Source organism: Pempheris klunzingeri, chromosome 10 (assembly GCF_042242105.1).
Source record: "Pempheris klunzingeri isolate RE-2024b chromosome 10, fPemKlu1.hap1, whole genome shotgun sequence".
In the NCBI taxonomy this organism is placed as follows: domain Eukaryota; kingdom Metazoa; phylum Chordata; class Actinopteri; order Acropomatiformes; family Pempheridae; genus Pempheris; species Pempheris klunzingeri.
This window is the reverse complement of record NC_092021.1, coordinates 10,053,372-10,072,921: the sequence shown is the minus strand read 5'-3', so window position 1 is coordinate 10,072,921 and position 19,550 is coordinate 10,053,372. Positions and strand designations below refer to the sequence as shown.

General features: G+C 39.1%; 1 protein-coding gene across 1 annotated transcript in view; it reads left to right on the top strand.

Annotated features, from left to right (window-relative positions):
- The window catches only part of pth2ra (parathyroid hormone 2 receptor a), a 42,281-nt gene that overhangs the window by 13,496 nt on the left and 9,235 nt on the right, over nt 1-19,550 (top strand). The window contains exons 6-10 of the mRNA XM_070838023.1: nt 163-346; nt 3,883-4,036; nt 8,019-8,079; nt 10,654-10,720; nt 16,755-16,849. Coding sequence (XP_070694124.1) covers nt 163-346; nt 3,883-4,036; nt 8,019-8,079; nt 10,654-10,720; nt 16,755-16,849 — 561 coding nt within the window. The remainder of the gene's footprint in view (nt 1-162; nt 347-3,882; nt 4,037-8,018; nt 8,080-10,653; nt 10,721-16,754; nt 16,850-19,550) is intronic.

Here is a 19,550-nt window from a genome sequence, read left to right as displayed (position 1 = left end):
AGTATCTGAAAACTAGCCTTGATCTCCAATCAAGATGATTTTTTTCCCCAACAACATATGGATCGCTTTCTCGCCATTAGACCAACACCAGTAAATTAAATGTGATTTTTGTGATTTGAGTTCCTTGTTTAAAGCCCTGAATACTGTTTGTTTTCATGACAGGCGTCTTCATTGCACCAGGAACTACATCCATATGCACCTGTTTGTGTCCTTCATGTTACGGGCGATCAGCATCTTCGTGAAGGACAAAGTTGTCTATTCCAGTGCTGGATTGCAGGACTTTGATTTTACCCTGTTGGACAACTTAAAAACAGTCAGCATGGCACCACTGGACAAGTCTCAGTATGTAAGTACCAGCTCAACTTGTTTTCATCATTTTAACTGGCAGTGCCAACAATGGCAACTTTGGTTTTTAGACCTGAAAAGTAAAGTAGTAGTTAGTAGTAGTAGTTAGTTTGAGCACTCTGGCCATAGAAATGTGCTTGATAAAATTTTAGAGTAATTGACTGTGGGCAGCCTTATGAGACTGGACTTTATTCAAAGAGAAGAAAGTCATAGTTTGGCTGTGTTCTTAAAGTGCACGTGATTGCTATGTGCGTAGATATAATGGCTACTGTTTGTCCTTTCAGTGATGGATGTGATGGAAGCAGACAAATTTTAGGACAAATTTCAAATCCCCTACTTTAGCAGTATCACAAGTAAAATTTACATACTGGCAACTGTTGTGTAATTTAAACACCTCAGGCGCAATCAAAGCTCACATCGTCTACTGTTGTTACACAAACTATTTAGCAATCCAACAAGCCACCCTGCTGACAGTAATTCATGTATGTTCATGTTCATGTATTGATTTGCTTTTTGATTCCTCTTGCTTGTTGATAGACTTTTTTAAAATGTAGCTTAATTTCCAATGTACTGTAAGAATTAGAGGTAATTACCTGGCATTGTACAGTATACTCATGATTAGGATCATAGTCACACTGTGACTATGATCCTAATCATCTAATTACACCATATGGTCGTGCTGTGTTAACACATGCACAGCTTTGATTAATTAATTAGGTAATTAATTGATTAATTGCTTTTGATTAAATCATGTTTTTAATACAGCGTTTATTGGTATTTCAACTCGTAGGATAAATATCTCAATAAAAATTATTTTTCATGACTATTAAATTCAGTGCTGAACATCAATAATGTTCTATTAATTAAACAACTTTTAAGGGTCTAACACGAGTCTGACCCTCAGTTTACTGCGGCTGGCCTCATCTCTGCCCCAGCAAAGTGGGAGGTTTGCATGATAAACAGATACCTTGAAGTCGGGTCCATGGCTCTGCCCTTTAGCCTGTTGAGTCGTCTGTCCCACCCACATGTAACTTTCATCCTCACATCCAGCAGGGTGTGTGTGTGTGCAGCCAGATCCCACTTCCACTTTTAGAAGACGGAGAGCAAAGTAGATGACAAAAAAAGTTTTCTGTCTTTTCTAAAAACAAAACACTTTGTGCAGCAGAATCAACAATTAGCTGCCTTTTAAAGTTGCACGTGTTTTTGCTTTGTTTTTCCTTTATAAAAGAACATGCTCTCTAATTTCTTCCAAATGATGAAAGGACTAAACCTCAGCCAATCATGCACTGACAGATAAAGATATAAAGTTACAATAAAGAGCTTATGTCTCTACTATTTGGCATCTGGGTTGCATAAAAGAGTGAACAGAAAACCTGCATCTTGAAACAGTGGCTGCTTTGAAGCAAAAATGCTTTCATCATTAAAACTGTACAGGCAACCAACACTTGACAGCACACCAAATATCTCATGGGAACTTCTCCTATTGAAAATATTACACTTTCGTTTTCAGTATTCTTTAGCGTGTTGTCCTTTTATTAATTTTGGCTGCTTTAACCAGTGACTGCTCCAGTCATAAGTGTGAATGAGAAAGAGAACTCCTATTCAGGGCACAGAGTTCATGTTTGTGTGTTGAAAGTCAATCTCACAATAAAACGACACTGCATTTGCCTTTTTCATTTCATTTTCTCTCATTTCTTAATGAATTCTGGGGTTCAGAATCGAATTGGCATCAAAGATCAGGGCTGCTTGTTTCATTCAGGTGATCTGACTCAAATACAAATGTTTATAATTAATTTGATTTGCACTGAACAGTGTAGTTGAATCCTTTCCCTTTAGAATCTCAAGGCACTGAATACAAGTGAAAGGTTTTTTCCTTCACATTATTCACTGGTGATATTATACAATATTCTATATTTCTATGTTCATACTTGCACTATTACTTGTTACTTGTTTTTGGATTACGTGGGCAGTGAGTGCGTGCGGTCAGCATTTGAGTTACTACATCTTATTAGCTCCAGCCTGCACTCACCATGCACAGGCAGGGTTCTCACACATCCTTGTCTTGTTTGGAGTTTGGATGTTTTGGAGATACTACATAGAGTAACTAATAATTTGACTGATATATTTTGACAAAAAAGCTCAGTTTCCTTGTTGAAAATTCTAAAACAGTTGAAAATAGTTGAAAGTGACATCTGCTCTTCACTTCTGCTCTGATCTCTCTCCGTCAGCCTATGCTCATTTTTAAAAGCTTTACTACAAAAACAAGATGTCTCCTTCTTCACTGAAAAGGCCATCCGCACGTGTATGTGCACTGAAGGGTTTCAAGTTTCCACCTCACACGTGTGAACCGTGAACCACTGAACCATGAGCTGCTTTCAAGGTGTGACGCCACAAAGTCCTGACATTAGACATTAGTAGGACATTAGTTGTGGATGCGACTGATACAAAATATATAAGAGGAAATATGGGTGACAGTTTATCCATTTATTTTAATGATTGTGTGGTGAAATGTATAATTTGCCATCATTAATTCCATAGTGCTGATCTTTTTTTTCTCTCTCTCATCTGTCATCACCACTGCTGAGAAGCTGCCTCATTACAGTGAAATACATTTAAGTTGTGGCTCTCAAATCATCCAAAAACTAATGTAGATTTACTTATCTACCTATTGATAATTAGAATTTCCCTCTCATATTTTTTATTATTATATTTTTACAAACTGAGTGCAAGACATCCCTGAATCCTATTTGTGTGAGCCTTAGGGGTGTTGTTGACTCACTGTATGCTTAAGTACTAACTCTATTCATAAAATGAGATCTTTAAATATAAAGGTCAACATTTCTGGTTGTTGATAAAAAGTGGATGATCACAGTGGAGTTAGTGTACATCAGATGGCTTTTAAAAACATGAACTTTATATTTATGGTTTCACTGAGATCGACAGGCGGATCGGGGCAGTGTCTGCAGTAATGCGGTCGCTCTATCGTGGTGAAGAGGGAGCTGAGCCAAAAGGCGAAGCTCTCGATTTACCGGTCGAGCTACGTTCCTACCCTCACCTATGGTCATGAACTTTGGGTCATGACCGAAAGAACGAGATCTTGGACACAAGCGGCCGAAATGAGTTTCCTCCGCAGGGTGGCCGAACTCACCCTTAGAGATAGGGTGAGGAGTTCGACCATCCGGGAGGAGCTCGGAGTAGAGCCGGGCATCTGTTTCGAATGCCTCCTGGATGCCTCCCTGGGGAGGTTTTCCGGGCATGTCCCACCGGAAGGAGGCCCCGGGGAAGACCCAGGACACGCTGGAGAGACTACGTCTCTCGGCTGGCTTGGGAACGCCTCGGGGTCCCACCGGATGAGCTGGAGGAGGTGTCTGGGGCCCGGGAAGTTTGGGCATCTCTGCTAAAACTGCTGCCCCCACGACCCGACCCCGGATAAGCGGTTGAAAATGGATGGATGGATGGATGGGTTTCACTGCTGCGTATTCTCTCTCACTACTGAACAAACAGGATGTGATGAAAGTGTTCATGTTTTGTTATCAGATTGGCTGCAAGGTGACAGTGCTGCTCTTCATCTATTTTCTGGCTACTAACTACTACTGGATCCTGGTAGAGGGCCTCTACCTCCACAGCCTCATCTTCATGGCCTTCAGATCCGACTCCAAATACCTCTGGGGCTTCACACTCATCGGATGGGGTGAGCAGAAAAAATACACATTTCTCATCACATGCAAATGAGGGGGGAGGGGTCATACCTACAGCTTTTCTTCAACAAAAGATTCTTCTACAGGATAATCCTTTTCTGTAGAAAAATTTTGGGGATGATTCCTACACCACAGCACCCACAGCTCTCTGGCCCTCATGGATAATTGCTCTCTGTGGTCTATAATGATGTCTGACTATGTTTGGTGCATAGGGGAAATTAAAAGCCTTCTGTCCACATAGCTACACTTGCATTTTAGATGCAAATAAATTAGCTGAGGAGTTAAATAACTCAGACAGAACAAATGCCATTATTTTACACACATTATCTCTGCTTTGAAGGCATCTTTGCAGTTCTACAACTGAAGAACAGAGTTATCTTTATCTTCAAACAATATCAAGTACCAGCAAAAGAGAAACAGAGAAGATAGAGATGGGGGGGGGGGGTTTGGTAATAAACATTTTCTAATTCATTATGAAACTACAGAACTCCTGGTATTTCGAGTCCTTGTTCTATTCTTGATTTTCTTGTTCAGACAAGTAGATGAACGTTTCTCAGCACACAGAGAGGGAAAGAGCTGGCCCTCACAAAAGATTTTTGTCTCATCTGTGTCCGTTTTTTATTTGTACTTCTGTACACCTTTTCAGAATTCAAATGGCTGCTTGGGTTTGGTTAGATTACATCAACAGTTACAATATCAATAAATGTTGTATACATATACTGTATGTAGTGCACTGTATTTGTGCAAATCCACTACGCTTTGACAACTGACTTGAAAGAAATGAAAAAGGATGATTACAATGGTTATAGCTTTGTAGGAAACATGAAATGAATCCATAGAATTGTATTGTATGCTTGTTGAACAGCAGTGTTGAATAAAAACAACAGGAATACAATAGTTTATACAGTATTAACCTTTCAAGAGAACAAAGACAGCCACTACAGGAACTGCAGAGACAATTAGACCTGCTGATGTAGGGCTCAGTATTGTAGTACAGAACACAGAACATCTCAGACCACTTCACATCTTAACTGTCACGGTTTCTTAAGACTCCAGATGAATGAAGAGATTTAATTAAGAAAATTCATTTCCTCAATAAAAACACAAGTGAGGCCAAACTTTTACACCAACTGGAGCAGACACGGACTCTTTAACGTCTACAAAAGCAGAGAAATTACCTTCTTTCTTAAGACATTCTGGACATGTGATGCCATCCCGCTCCTGAGGATGTCATTCTGACAACCTAGTGTCTCTAATAAATTTAGGAAATAATTTCATTGTCTACTTCTCCACTGTAGATGGCTACTATTACCTACAAATATATGGCACAGAGCCTTTTTTCTCTTCACTTCATCTTTCTATATGTTGGGTTTTGGGAGGAATCACTGATTCTGGTTTTAACTGGTATTACACTACAACTGCATATTCCATTGTCCTTCACTTTCTTCCAGTATTGAAACGATCAACTTTAAAGACAAGTGCGTCTGACTTACATAGTTATATCTGTGTCTGACACCTTAAAGAAACACAACACACACAGCTAAAAAACTCACTCACATCCGCTAATTCTGTAGACTCAAAAGGTTGTGCAAAAGAGACCCTTTGGTGAGCAGAGGTTATACAGACAAATATATCTAGGAAATATCAAGGAAAATTGATAGAAAACAAAGGGAGGAACTCTTTCAAAGGAAACCAAGTGGGAATTCTGAGCTCATTTAGTTTATTATGAAATATACCAAAGTTTAAGAAGGTATCAAAAACATTCTCCAAAAACACTGGCACTACTGTATATTACAAATTATTATTATTAACATATTAAAAATCTTCACATGGAAAAGCCAGGAGGGTAATATTCAATTTTATTTCTAATTGAATATTACCCTCCTGGCTTTTCCATGTTAAGATTTTAAATTGGTTTTGTAATATACAGTATTGTATTCTGTACTCACAATGATCCCTGTTGGAAACCATAAATGTGGTGTATGTGGACAAAATACAAACAGTAGAACTAAACAAACTTAGTTCAGCTGCCCACAGACAGGTAAACGATATGTTAGAAAAACATCAAGAAAAGATAGCGGAACATAAACATACCAAAATTATTCAATCCCCATTCTAAATTAAATAAATTTATATTATAAATTTATGAACTTTCAGCTGTGTTCAATGAACAACTCAAACCAGATCAATTCAAATACAACACAACTATTATTCCAGGTGGTTTCTCCAAAGGTCTGAATGTCTGACTTCACTGTGATGCACTCAACACATTCATTGACAAATAAGCCCTAATCGCTGTCCTTTGCAAACTCCTTGCAAACAAAAAATTATTCTGACCTCAGTTAATTAGCTGTGCATTAATGAATGGCAGAAGCCCAAAGGTTATAAAATACTTTAACTTGGGTGTCAAATTTAATCTTTTGACTGAAATGAATGCTTTTTCTCCTCAAGTGCGCACTGAACAATAAATATAGCTCCTTGCAATTCAACTCTCATGCTCCCATAATGCTCTCTCCACCTCTGTTTATGGCTACAGATAAGATGCCGCATTCATTTAAAATGTGTCCGTCTGGATGTTAAGGAGAGTTTTCATGGCCGAGGTGAGAAGTTGAATATACAGACGCAGACAAAGGTTGAGTTTAATTTTTTAATTTATTGTATTTTATGCTTGTGCTGAGAAACATATGAGACAGTCTGATAGTAATAGAGAAGTTGCCACTAATATGTACCCAAAATGTTACACAATGAAGAGACCTTCATTCGAAGCACCCTTCTTGCGTCACTCGAGGCCCCTTTAATATCAACACCACACTGAGTCGTAACATCAATGCATATATTAACTGAAATAGTAACAGTTTATATCTGCTTCTATAAAGTATGTCCATTCTTGTGCGTATGTCTACAAAAGTGATGTGTGAGTCTAACTACTAACATTGGACAAATATACTTTTGTAAAGTGGGTGATATCATTATAATCCAAAGTCTAATTGACTAATCGTGTTGCCCGTAATGAAGCTGCCATATTTAGATGAGGTGTTTAGGGGGAGAGAAGTCGGTCGACAACCACTATCAAAATCTAATGCAATCACTTCTGCTTAAGAGTCTGTATTCAGGAGGCCACACATTTCAGATGCATTATATATGACAAAATTCATTTCACATACCAGGGTGGATGACCTGAGCTCTCATATCCACATAATTTAAGATCCAGCATAATTGCAAGCTTCAGGAATATGTTTTAGAGCACGGCAAAACCTGCAGAATTGGTTAGTCGTACAACAACAAACAGAATGGGTGTGTTGTTAATGCTACTGCTCACGCGCTCACAGTGGGTCACTCTAAGGTGCCTTGTCTCATATGGACACAGTGTTTCTCCACGGCGCTTGTGCTGTTTTAATTCTGAGTCTATCTGTAATGCCATGTGAATGCCTTGTCTTAAAAGTTCCCATATGCTTTGGGTTTTGAAAGTGAATAATAGATTATCTCACGACCTGAGACAAATCTACACATAGTCTTAGTCCAGATTTGATCCAGAGAAAAGGCTGTAAAGCCAGTCTGATAACTTCTTACATTTATATAAGACACAATAAATTTGTGTCTTATATTGTGTATTTAGAAATGGTCACTTTGATGGAGCTTGCAGCAAGTGGAGTGAACCCAACTCAGTTTAAATTAATTGTGCCTTTGTACGCTTCTTTAGTAAGTTGTGTTTCTTAATTTTCTAAGGGCTTTTGAAAGCTTAGAATTTTTTGTAGGGTGTGATATGACACTAAATATGAGTTCTGTTTTGTCCAAAGATGCTCATTAAAGAGGGTCATGTAACCTAAAAGAGTGTAGTCATTAACTTAGGATGCCTAATTATATCACGCCTCTACTTCCTCGATGTGCAATGTGATCGGGACCATTAATCAGGTAAACAAAGTATCTGACATCATCGGGACAACACAGCTCAATGTTTGTTTTGTGTACTTTCAGGTGTTCCAGCTGTTTTCGTGGCATTGTGGGCAATTGTCAGGGCAACACTAGCAGATGCAAGGTGAGAGAACAGGTCACACTGTGTCTAAATGCATATTCCTTCTAACACCATAGAAGTTAAAAGTCGTTAAAAGTCGTTAAAAAAGGTCAACAAGCCTAAAAGGACAAGTCTGAATATATACAAATGGTGTAGTGGTTTAATTAGCACTTAATTATGGTGACATTTGAATCACCAGTGAAATCTGATTAAATATGCATGATTTAATTTGCAAAATAATTCTGTATAGATGAGCATCACATTTAAAAGTTGTCACGTCATGTACACTTTATGGCCAATGGTATCTACTTATCAAAAAAAAAAAAAAAAAAGTGTGTGAAGACTGAACATGTGACCTCATTCCAAACCTACAGACATTTATAGACTTTATGTGCTGGCAGGTATTGTTTTTCCACACTGACCTCAGAAATCCATGTCATCATGCTCCTCACTCAGTGAGCATTCCTAAAACTGTTCACACATCCTATTGCCTAAATCATCATTGTATGCTGTAGCATTAACATTTCAAAGTCCAAGATTTCTACATCAGCAATCTATTTATTTTATATTATTACAATACTTCACCTCTGTTATCCATTTAGAGGAGAACCATCAGAGGTTTTGACCACTGAGTTGAGTGCTGATTTTCATCATTTCCTTACAAATATGACCTCCCTCAGCCTCACAATAACCCTGCATTTATTATTTGGTTCACTCCAGATTAAACAAAGGCTATAGTTCTGATTCTGTACACAGTTCACACTGCTGGAGCAAAAGGCTAGCTGAATTTATATGACAAATTATAGCATGCAATTATAGTTTTTGACTCGTTTGAGAAACACTCTGGGTTGGACTAACTGGTTTGGATTAAGATGCAAGATGTTGCAGAGCTGAGTAGGAATTGCTGCTGCCTATTCTCCAAATCATGAAAGGCAACTGCACAGCTTTAATAGAACCTAGCTGTTAATGCACTGCAGAGCAAAACACAACACCCACCCCTGCAGGCATTCTCTTACTCTATGCTTGAAAGTCCCTCCAGGCAGGTCACAGGCTAACAGCAACATTTCTGTATCTAAACATTATTTAAACTGACATCTTTCACCACATTAGCAGCACATCATGAGTACTTTTAATTGTTTGGCTTATGCCATCTTTTAAGTGACATAATACATGTCTGTGTAAATCACATCAGGCTCAGTTTGCCACACTGAATTGAGTTGACTTTGTTTCCATCACAACAAAAGATATATGAATTTTACTTTGGCCGTGGTGCAAAGGGAACAGCTTTCTAATGGAGCCATCATAAAACAGACAGAATAAGAGAGGCTAGTCTGTAGTATAGCATAATGTACACAGTGCAGCTTTCATCCGCCATGTAACAAAAATATTTTTCTTATTCTTGAGTTGTTGTTCTCCTGGCACACCTGAAAAACAGAAAATCTGAGTATGCTGAAAATGCATGCAGTAAATAAGAAACAGTAAACAAGAACACTGTGATAAAAAGAATAGTTGTTATAGTGGAGTTGAATGGACTGTGTAATTGTAATTGCCGCTGTTAATGCTGATGAATTGAATTGCATTATATTGTACAGGGGTTGATATTTTTCAGCCTCGCTTTAGTGAATGAATTGATTATAGATTACAGTGTTTCTTTTTGTGTTTTTCTAGTTTAGTGTCCGACTCGGCATCACATTTGACATTTTCAATTGGTGTGAGATGTGTCATGACCATTTTCATGCCATTTTCCCCACATTACACTGGGGATGTGCATACAAAGTAAACACTCTGGCTGCCTTGACATCTGCTCAACGTTTGCGATACAGCTGCGTAATCATGTTTGCATAATCCCTTGGAATATGAACAACGTGGAAAGCTATACGTTTGTGTAATTATGCAAAGTAAAAAAAAAACACTAAACTTGCAAATGTGATGGTTCGCGTACCAAGAGAATGCCAGGGCTGACTCCTTCACACGTTTCAGCATTACCAAATAGTTCTACAGGTGTTTATCTTAATCATTTATTATTCAGTCTGTCTCATCTCTCTCTGCACCTCCGCTATGAAAACTCTAAAAACGATAAAGATAGATAAAATATTGATAAAAGATAAACAGGAGGAGACACAGATGCTCCTCCTGTGGCAGTAGCCACCGAGGCTAAAAACAAACCATGCCTCCGCTCACCCCTCCACCGGGATGCAACAACTGTCTTCTTGTCGCTGCACTCAGCACTAAATTGTCAATCAAGCTAGAGCTGTTTTGTGTCGTCTGACTTGGCTCCTCCATTCGGCCTTCATAGAGGCCACTGATCAAACTATTTCACATTTTAGTCTTTTGAACAGCAAATGGTAAATGGTCTGTATTTGTATAGCTCCTTTCTAGTAATTTCAACTACTCCAAGTGCTTTTACATCACATCCTCATTCACCCATTCACACATCATTCATTCAGGAGGAATCTAAGGAGACTATTCTTTCACACACATTCACAAGTTTGGGAGCAAGTTGGGGTTCAGTGTCTTGCCCAAGGACACTTCAACACACTGACTCCTTCCACAATGCCATCCTCTCTTTTTCTCCTTGTTAATTTGTGTCAACTGCAGGTGTTGGGAGTTGAGCGCTGGCAACTTTAAGTGGATCTACCAGGTTCCCATCCTGATGGCCATCGGGGTAAGAGTGGGAAATAGAGTTTGCTATTTCTAAGTGTGAATGTAGCTTGAGAAACTGTGAAGAAGGAATTTGCAATTCTTACAGATGGCTGAAGTCAGTATGGACTTCTTTTGTGTGATATTGAGTTAGGGTACAAATCCAGATTTAATAGATTTATAACAAGTGACATCATCAAACTTGGAATAAACTTTCCACTCTTATCAAAATTTGTAGTGATGAGGGGTGAAACATCTTCCAAATTAATATGCCAAACTATTAGGCACTACAGGTTTTACCTTAATTGCCTCCATGAGCTGTGTGTCACAGCAACTCCCACTGCTGGCCAAACAACAACAATAAACTTCCTTGTGCAGTGCTTCAGCCCTCCATCAGAGAACTCTGCAACATCTTTTTAAACTTTATTAATAAACCCTCTATATTTGTTTTTCTCTTGGTTCCCCATTTCAGGCTTCAATACACAACCAACCACCTGTATCACCTCACAGAATATCAATATTGAATGAATCTGCACAACTGATGATGGCATTTCTCTTTAGTCCTCTGTCTATGCAACAACAATTGCCATACACAGATAACTATATTCTGTGATTTTTTCAGCTGATGTGCACAGACTGGGAATAACAGCCAACTGACAAAAACCCATTGATTTTTAAGTTAAAACTATCTGAAAATAGCTGCGAAGATGGCCCTGTGGATGCTCCAGTAGCTGCACAGAATGGGCACAGATTTCCAAGTGGGCGCAAACTAAAAAAGATATTGAATGGGAATCTGTTCCGTGTGTTGAAAGAACCAATTACTGCCTAATCAGCACCTGCACCAGAGGAGGGCATAACCAAATAGAGCAAAAACATCTGAGCACAATTAACCCCAAGACAAGCAGTAACCTCCGAGTGGGTTGAACATGTTTGTTTTTAATGATCCCTATGAAGAACAGGAAGGACAAATCATTAATAAGGCTGAGTCGTTTTTAATACCCAGTTTCAGAGTATATAGATGTGTTGAAGCATCAAGTAAATAACTAAAATATTCAGCACAGAGAAAGTCTACTTTCGTGTTATCCAGTGTAGAGTGATGAATATGTAGAACATGCTCTTTCTCTTTATCTTCCCCCTTTTCAAATTCAAATGAGCTTCATAGCATGGAGCAGCAGTATTTGTTGCCAATGCAAATCTTTAAAATCAATAAGAAGGAACAACAGTCTCCCTCTTTGTCTTTTACTCTCTATACTGTGCAACACTCCTCTATGGCTTGAGGATTATTTTAGCACTAGAGCCTGCCATAAAAGCACACATTAAAGAGAGAGGACGATAGAGAGGGTTTGCTCATACAGTGTCTTGCTGTATGCACCATATTTGCAAAACCTGATATATGAATTTATGAGCAAACTACTGAAGAAATACATGTGTGCTGAAAGACGTGTTCTGACTTGAGCCGTGGCATGAATTAAATTGCTACCACACTGCGATTGGAAAGATGTGATTAGAAACCGCCGTGCTTTATCAGGACGAATGCACTGCAGGCTGTGACAAATTATCTACTGAGGATAAAGAAAGTATTGAGCTAAAGAAACTATTTATTGTAGAGCCAGCTCAACAACCCCCATGCACTAATGCTGTGAATTAAATAAGCTATTACTTCTGTGTCCTTGTAAAATATATCATAGTAGGAAATGAGCTTAACATCTCAGGAATTGAGTGAACAGAACATTTTTAGATTGGTTTGTAACCGCACCAGCAGCATGGCTTTATGGAGGACAGTATCTCAGTCGGTCGTTCTGTCCACCCCTTGGGTCCAGACTGAAATGTCTCAACTATTAGATTGACTGCCATGAAATTTTGTCCATTCACTCTCCCCAGAGGATGATTCCTACAGACTTGATGATTTTTCATCTGGCACTACCACAAGGGTGACATTTGTGGGGTGAAAGGTCTAGAAAACCCTTTCATTCCTGTCTCCCTGTGGTTGAATTGTTATCAACTGTGGCGATCTCAAGTCAAGCACCTTATTTGTAAACCTACATCCATGCTTGAACTCCAAGACGTAACCACTGTCGACCCAAAAGCACAAGACAAGTCGTTCCATAACGCTCGAAACCATATAAATGAGCCACAGAAGTTTTGAGATTCTTTTCTGTGGAGCAATGAAACAAAACTGGAACTTTTCAGGTCTATGCATCAGCAGTATGTCTGGAGGCAGACGCTGGAAAGTACATCCTGCCTACAGTGAAGCATGATGGTGGCTCTGTGATGCTCTGGGGTTGCTTTGCTTCTTCTGGCACTGGAAACCTCCAGCGTTTGGAGGGCTAGATGGATTCTATCAACTATCAGGAAATCCAGGAGAAAACGTCATGCCGTCTGTGAGGAAACTGAATCTTGGGCATCACTGGACCCTCCAACAGGACAATGATCCCAAGCATACCTCAAAGTCCACCAAGGATTTGAAGAAGGTGGTTGCTGGAGGCTATAGGCCATGAGGAATGGGCTAAGATTCATCAGGAAAGCTGTCAGAACCTGGTATCTGGAGTCATAAACCTTCAATTGGAACTAGGTAATACACGTGTGATAGATTAATTGATAATTTGATTACTGTATGGTTTATAAGGGACCCCACAATGTCAATCTTATCAGTCTTTTCGCGGTATAAGTCAACTCACATGGTTTCATTTAATTTACAAATCTGAATCATGACATTAGTATAGGGAGCCCCTAAGGGCACATAGAGGAATAATAAAATAAATAGGTGGAAAAAAAGATAAATACTTTGGCATTTTGGTCAATGTACTTCCAAGGCAGTTTGGCATCATGGGAACAACCACAACAATGGAGCGCACACACCCGTGGGAGAGATTCATACAATTTTACTTTGATATTGGCCTCAAATATAAAGACATTAAATCAGTGCTTGGCAGAAAGTGTTCACTTTAATTACAAAACATCTGAAGAGAATACTTAAGGGGCCACAACATGTACTCTGACTTGAATCCTTAGCAACCAACTGCAATACTCATGACAGCGTCACAGCCACAGGTCAATGCACGCTAAATGCAGAGAATGTGGACTATGTGTGAGGAAAGAGAATGTGTGCTTGGTGTTTCGGTCGGGTTGGTGAGGTCCCAGAGCTCACCCACAGCACGCTCTCATGCGCACCCTGAATGACAGGCACACAGAGAGGGCCGGGAAACAGACAGACAGTCAAACATACTTGCTTTAGTCCATTTCAATCTTTGTCTGCGTATTTATGTATGATAATAAAGGAAAGATGAGAGGGAGATAGAGAATGAACGCAAATTCATTTCACTCATGTCAAATGAATGCGACCACAGAGGAGCTCTGGCTTTAGGTAAAATACCTAGATTAGTCAGACTTGGCTTGTTGTATGTGTATTCTGGCATTTTTGTTTGTTATTATATTCTCATTCAAGCTCATCCAAGCGGCACCTAGTGTGGAAAGGATCATGTAGACCAGGGGTGTCAAACTCAATCAAAAACACAGTCGTGGGCCAAACGGGCTTAACATTTATTGAACCGTCTAAAAGTGACTATGTTTTATTCAGAAATATGAATTTGAACAGCCAAACTTGCCTCCCACCTGTTTTGAAATTCCCTGTTTTCAAAGTCCACTTTTCGTTTAGCCATTTATTTTGGCGGCTAGCTTAAGTGTTGGTCAGCGCTGACCGATGCATTTATCCGCTGACTGATCGGTGTGTCATTATACCAGTGGGAGGAGGGGTTGCTGCACGAATCTTGACTAATGGGGCAGCTGTTCAGAGCATTGTGGGATTTATAGTATGAGTGGTGGGAGTGCTATTTACTGGCAGGCTATTGTTAATAGTCACATTATCTCGTGGGCAGGTTGTGGCCCGCTCGCCTTGAGTTTGACATGGCTGTGGAAAACTTAAGCCTCAGTTTGGATTTTTTTTTAATTACTTTGCCTCGGTCTCAATAAAGTTTCTTTTTCAGCTGCTGTTTCAGCTGTTGACTCCACAGAACAGAAACATGGGCATGTGAACCCCTCTAAAGTGCTTCTATTGTTGTTCACAAAATGAACCTTCATCCAGTCAATATTTATTTCATCCTTGAGATACACAGAGCTCAAAGTGTTGTGAGAAATGTACCGATAATTATTCCTGAGAAGGTTTCTATACAGCACTTTAAAATTATATAAATCATAAATCACATGAATAATTCTTTCATTAATTTGTCCTTCTAGTTTTACAGTCTGAAAGGATGGAGGATAGTAGGACGCTGTGATCAATGAACTCAAACAAGAGCAATTTGAAATAGCTCAACACAACTAATATTACAGGTGGTACAGGTCTTCAAATTCAACACATTATGCTACATGTAATGACTACTGTGAAAATGATTCATCCCCTTCTTGACGAGCATCTTTAGTACTTAGTAGAGCAACCTTTTGCTGTTATGACCTGCTGCAAAAGTGATGCTTAGCCAGACACCAGGTTCTAACAGCGTTCCTGAGGAATCTTAACCCATTCCTCGTGGGCAACGGCCTCCAGCTGTCTAATATTCTTGGGTTTGTGTGCATTCTGGTAGTTGTAGGTTTTCTACCTCTTCAGCAAAAACAAATTCAACAGCCTCCTCTTCTTTCTCTGTACCAATTTCAAACATGTTTGTGCATCTCTACAGCATAGACTGCCCAGTTTTATGAAAAGACCATCTTTCCAAATGTGAAATGCTTCTTTGTATATGTATTCTTTGTAAGTGTAGTTGTTCATTGTTGCAGCTGCCTGCACTTGATTTGATTTTGATTCATTTGAGTGCAGGCAGCTGGAAAGAGAAGAGTTGTACTTCACACACACATTTTTGTGAATTAGATCATTGTAGAGCTAGCTGGCACCAACTTTATCAGACCCATTATAGTTTGAATGCCCTACAGCAGGGTTATTCTATTATTCTAAAATTCAAAAAGGTCCAGTCAGAGAAAATTCATTAAAGCAAAGGTCTGGATAATCATAATGTCCAACTTGAGCTAGCGTGATATATGTTGATGTAGCCTAGTAGTTGTATCAATGTCTGCATGTAATCAATAACTGAAATAAATTCAGTATGATTCAAAAAAATGTTGACAATATTTATTGTCACTTAACATTTAAGTAAACAGAACATTTTTGTCTCATTAAGAAAAAGGTCTGCATTTAGAAGTAAGAGAAAATTAATAAAATAGTTTTTGAATAACTGCATCTTCAAATAAAGTTCATGATTTGAGAAAAATAAACTTAAGCAGCAGCTTTTCCCTTTTTCTTTAACTGTCACATCTTGACTGAACAGTCTCAACCAACTTTACAATATATAAATCAACAAATCTTAACAATCGAACAATTTTACAGTTTATCTTTCTTTCCCTCTTATATCCCACTCCCCTACTTTCTGTTGCTTAGTGAGATAATTGAGCTGTAGTTTGTCCTGCCAGGATTTTAAACCTAGGCCTGAATGGTGTCAGGGCCATTTTCATGCACATGTGGAGGTGCTCACTGGTGAGTCTGGAACGATATTTAGTTTTAATTATGTTCATTGTGGAGATAGCTGTATGTGGAGCCAAACATGGTCAATATGTACAGGGCTACTTTCCTCAGACCTGGGAAAGCGGTCTCAGAGTCCATTTGGAGCCAGAAAGTGGCAGGGTCAGTTCCTCTGAACTGCTCTTTCAGGGCCACATCTGCTTGGAGATCAACCAGTTCCATCTGAAGAGCACCAGCATTTGCCCACTTGAATTGCTGTGTGACTTCCTTTGAGAACCCCCTGACATCTGTATTGCAGTAAAAGGCACTTTGAGGTGTTTATTAAATGAAAGGTTTTCCTATATCTCCTCTTGCCTGCCACTAATCTTGGACCCCCACTTATATAAAGATGTCTTTTATGAATACTAATGAATGACAAGTTTGGATCCACTCTTGAAAATGTAGATGTTCATCCATGGTATGAAAGCCTACATGGCAATTAAAGTAACAGGAGCTAAGAAGACTTACATGTACTTCATAAATTAAGAGCTTCTCCATCTCTGTTCTTCTGTTACAGCTTAACTTCATCTTGTTTGTGAACATCGTTAGAGTGCTGGCCACTAAAATTCGAGAGACAAACGCAGGGAGGTACGACACCAGGAAACAATACAGGTTTGTGCTTATCTCTAAAACCAGCGGCTCACTTCATGTCCATGGTTGGAGTTTGACGTACAGTAGATGCGCTGTAGGTGTGCAACAGCTGTGCTGCAAAATTCTCCTACCAATCTCAGTTAGCGCTCATTTTAAAAGTTAGCAAAGCCAAGCACACAATATTGCTGTTGTCACTGTTCAGCATTTAGTATACATTTATGCCTATGTTAGTGTATTAAACACTGCAGTTCACATTGATTTACAGACAACGGTTTTGAACCACAGTTAAATCGCTGTTTTATACTATATGATGTGTTGTCTGACATCGGAACATTTAAAAATACACATCAAATGTAACAAGATGTTGTGTTCAGTTAACACTTTCTTAAGTGATTATACTGATTAGAGATGGTGACAAAATGGAGGGTTGTATTGTTGAGATCGAGGATCTAACCAATAACCAGGATGTGTCTGTTTCATTCCTTGCCAGATGATTGCTTTATGTGTCATGACAACAGGAATACAAGGAATAGGACCCAAATGCTGACGACTAAGGCAGCTGATGCAGTACAGTGATTTATTTAGAAAAAGTAGAGGTACGTGGGTTTAAGGAGTCATGAGGCAGGCAAGGGTCAACACCTGGGAAGGCACTCCAACACAGGCAAACAAATCCAACAAGGAGCTGGCAAGAATCCAAAGTCCATTAAGTTCAGGACAGGTAATAGATTGACACAATACTGAGGCTTGAAAGCAAACACATGAGGCAGATGGCAACTTCACAAGGGAATGAGTGAGAAAGGGCCAGTTAAGTACTGAGAAGTTCATACATACATAAACTAAATTATTATACTATTTACTAAAGATATATTGGAGTAATGTCGACCTGAGCAGAGAGAGAAGTTACACTCCCCCTGTGTGTGTGTGTGTGTGTGTGTGTGTGTGTGTTGTAATCTGAGACTCTGTTCCTTGCTTTGGTTGTCGAGACAACCACGAGTATATGTTAGTGTATGCGAGTCTGTGAAACGTTCAGTAAGCAAACCCGTACCACAGCGAATCAGAATCAAGTACTCACCCAGACAATGCTTTAGTACAGGTATAGTTATGGTTAGACTTATGGTGACAGACAGTCCTGTAAGACACACTAGCCAACAGGTTGCCCTGACCTCTTGACTGCAGGACTACCAACTAGCGCTGTTCTGGCCATTTTCTCAATCAGGGTTTATCACAATGACCAAGGTTTTTTTTTTTAAACCCTGGTCTGGTGTGGTTACACAAACACCTTTTCTGGTTATAATGCATTATCAACATCAGCATTGTCCTTAAAACCAAACATAACAGAAACATCTAAAGCATCTTCTATTGTATCATAAAAGAGAAACCAATTTTGTTAACTGTGTCAAAAATGGATGCCACAGCAAATATGTGTTCACGAATATCATTAAAAAAAACAACTAACACAGAAACCCAGCACCACAGTACAAGTGGAAAACACACTAAGGTAAGAGATACATTGAAAACGTTGCCTATGAATAAGAGCCCCGCATAATAACTATGTTGTTTGTAGATAGCCTATGATTCATCTGCTGATGGAAGTGGACCTTGGCATGATGCTACTATATTTTTCTCTTCCCTCTCATGTCATCATTGATGAAGATAACATGAATTCACCTGCAGAGGACAGCCTGATGAGCCTGGCTTGTGTCCTATCTGTCATGGTGCTGATTGGACTGGTCCTATGTTTACTTACACAGTCTGATAAGCCTGTTCTGCTGGCATACCCGCAGAGAGTGGCCCCTCCTCCTCTCCAAGATTTTTAAATACGTGTACTACTCGTTAAAAAATAAAGATTGAATGTTTTCTCATTGTCACAGTTAATAGTGGTTATGACCAGGCAACCCTACATAGCTACAATTGGTACTTATTGTTGCTAATGTAATGCTACTTACTAACGGTCTTCCATGTTACATTTGTTTAATCTAAAACTGGCAACCAGTGAATGACGTGCCTTTATAATGTATCGCAGCTCACAGTGTGAACGGTTTACGGGGAGGCAGTTGTAAATGTTTAAACATACATGATACAACAGGACTGAACAACCAGAGCCTGAACATTACGTGTGGATAAACTTATTGAGGTGGACCATGTGCAAAATTTTTGGGATGTTTCACCTCAGACTCATTTCCTGTAAGCTAAGAATGCTATGTGAAGCTAACTTAGCTGGCTACCTGGAAAATGAAGGACCCATATGTATGTAGCAAGTGACCGGTTTTAACAATGTGTCTGAAGGAAAAGTTTCACAGTACAGTATAGAAGTGTCAAAACATTGGTATGATGAAAGCTAATTAGCACAGCCACAACTAATGAAACTGGTAATAGCTGTGTTAGATTTAAAGCAGATGTGTGAATTATCAAGCTCTGACAACAGTATTGAATTATTATCTTGGCATTTATCATTATCATCATCATCATCATCATCATATTGTCAGTCCATACAGTCCTAAGCAGGCTTGTACTTTGTATACATTGTATACATGCATATACCATTAGATCTAACCCAGCTCCCTCATGTGTATATAGTTACATTAGATCACAGATCACTAGATTACATCTAGATAGATACATACACACACATACGAATAGACTGAACGTCTATATAAAGCGTTGTAGCATTTTCAAACCTGCAATTATCACTATTATTCTCCCCTGCTGGTGCTGGTGCCGA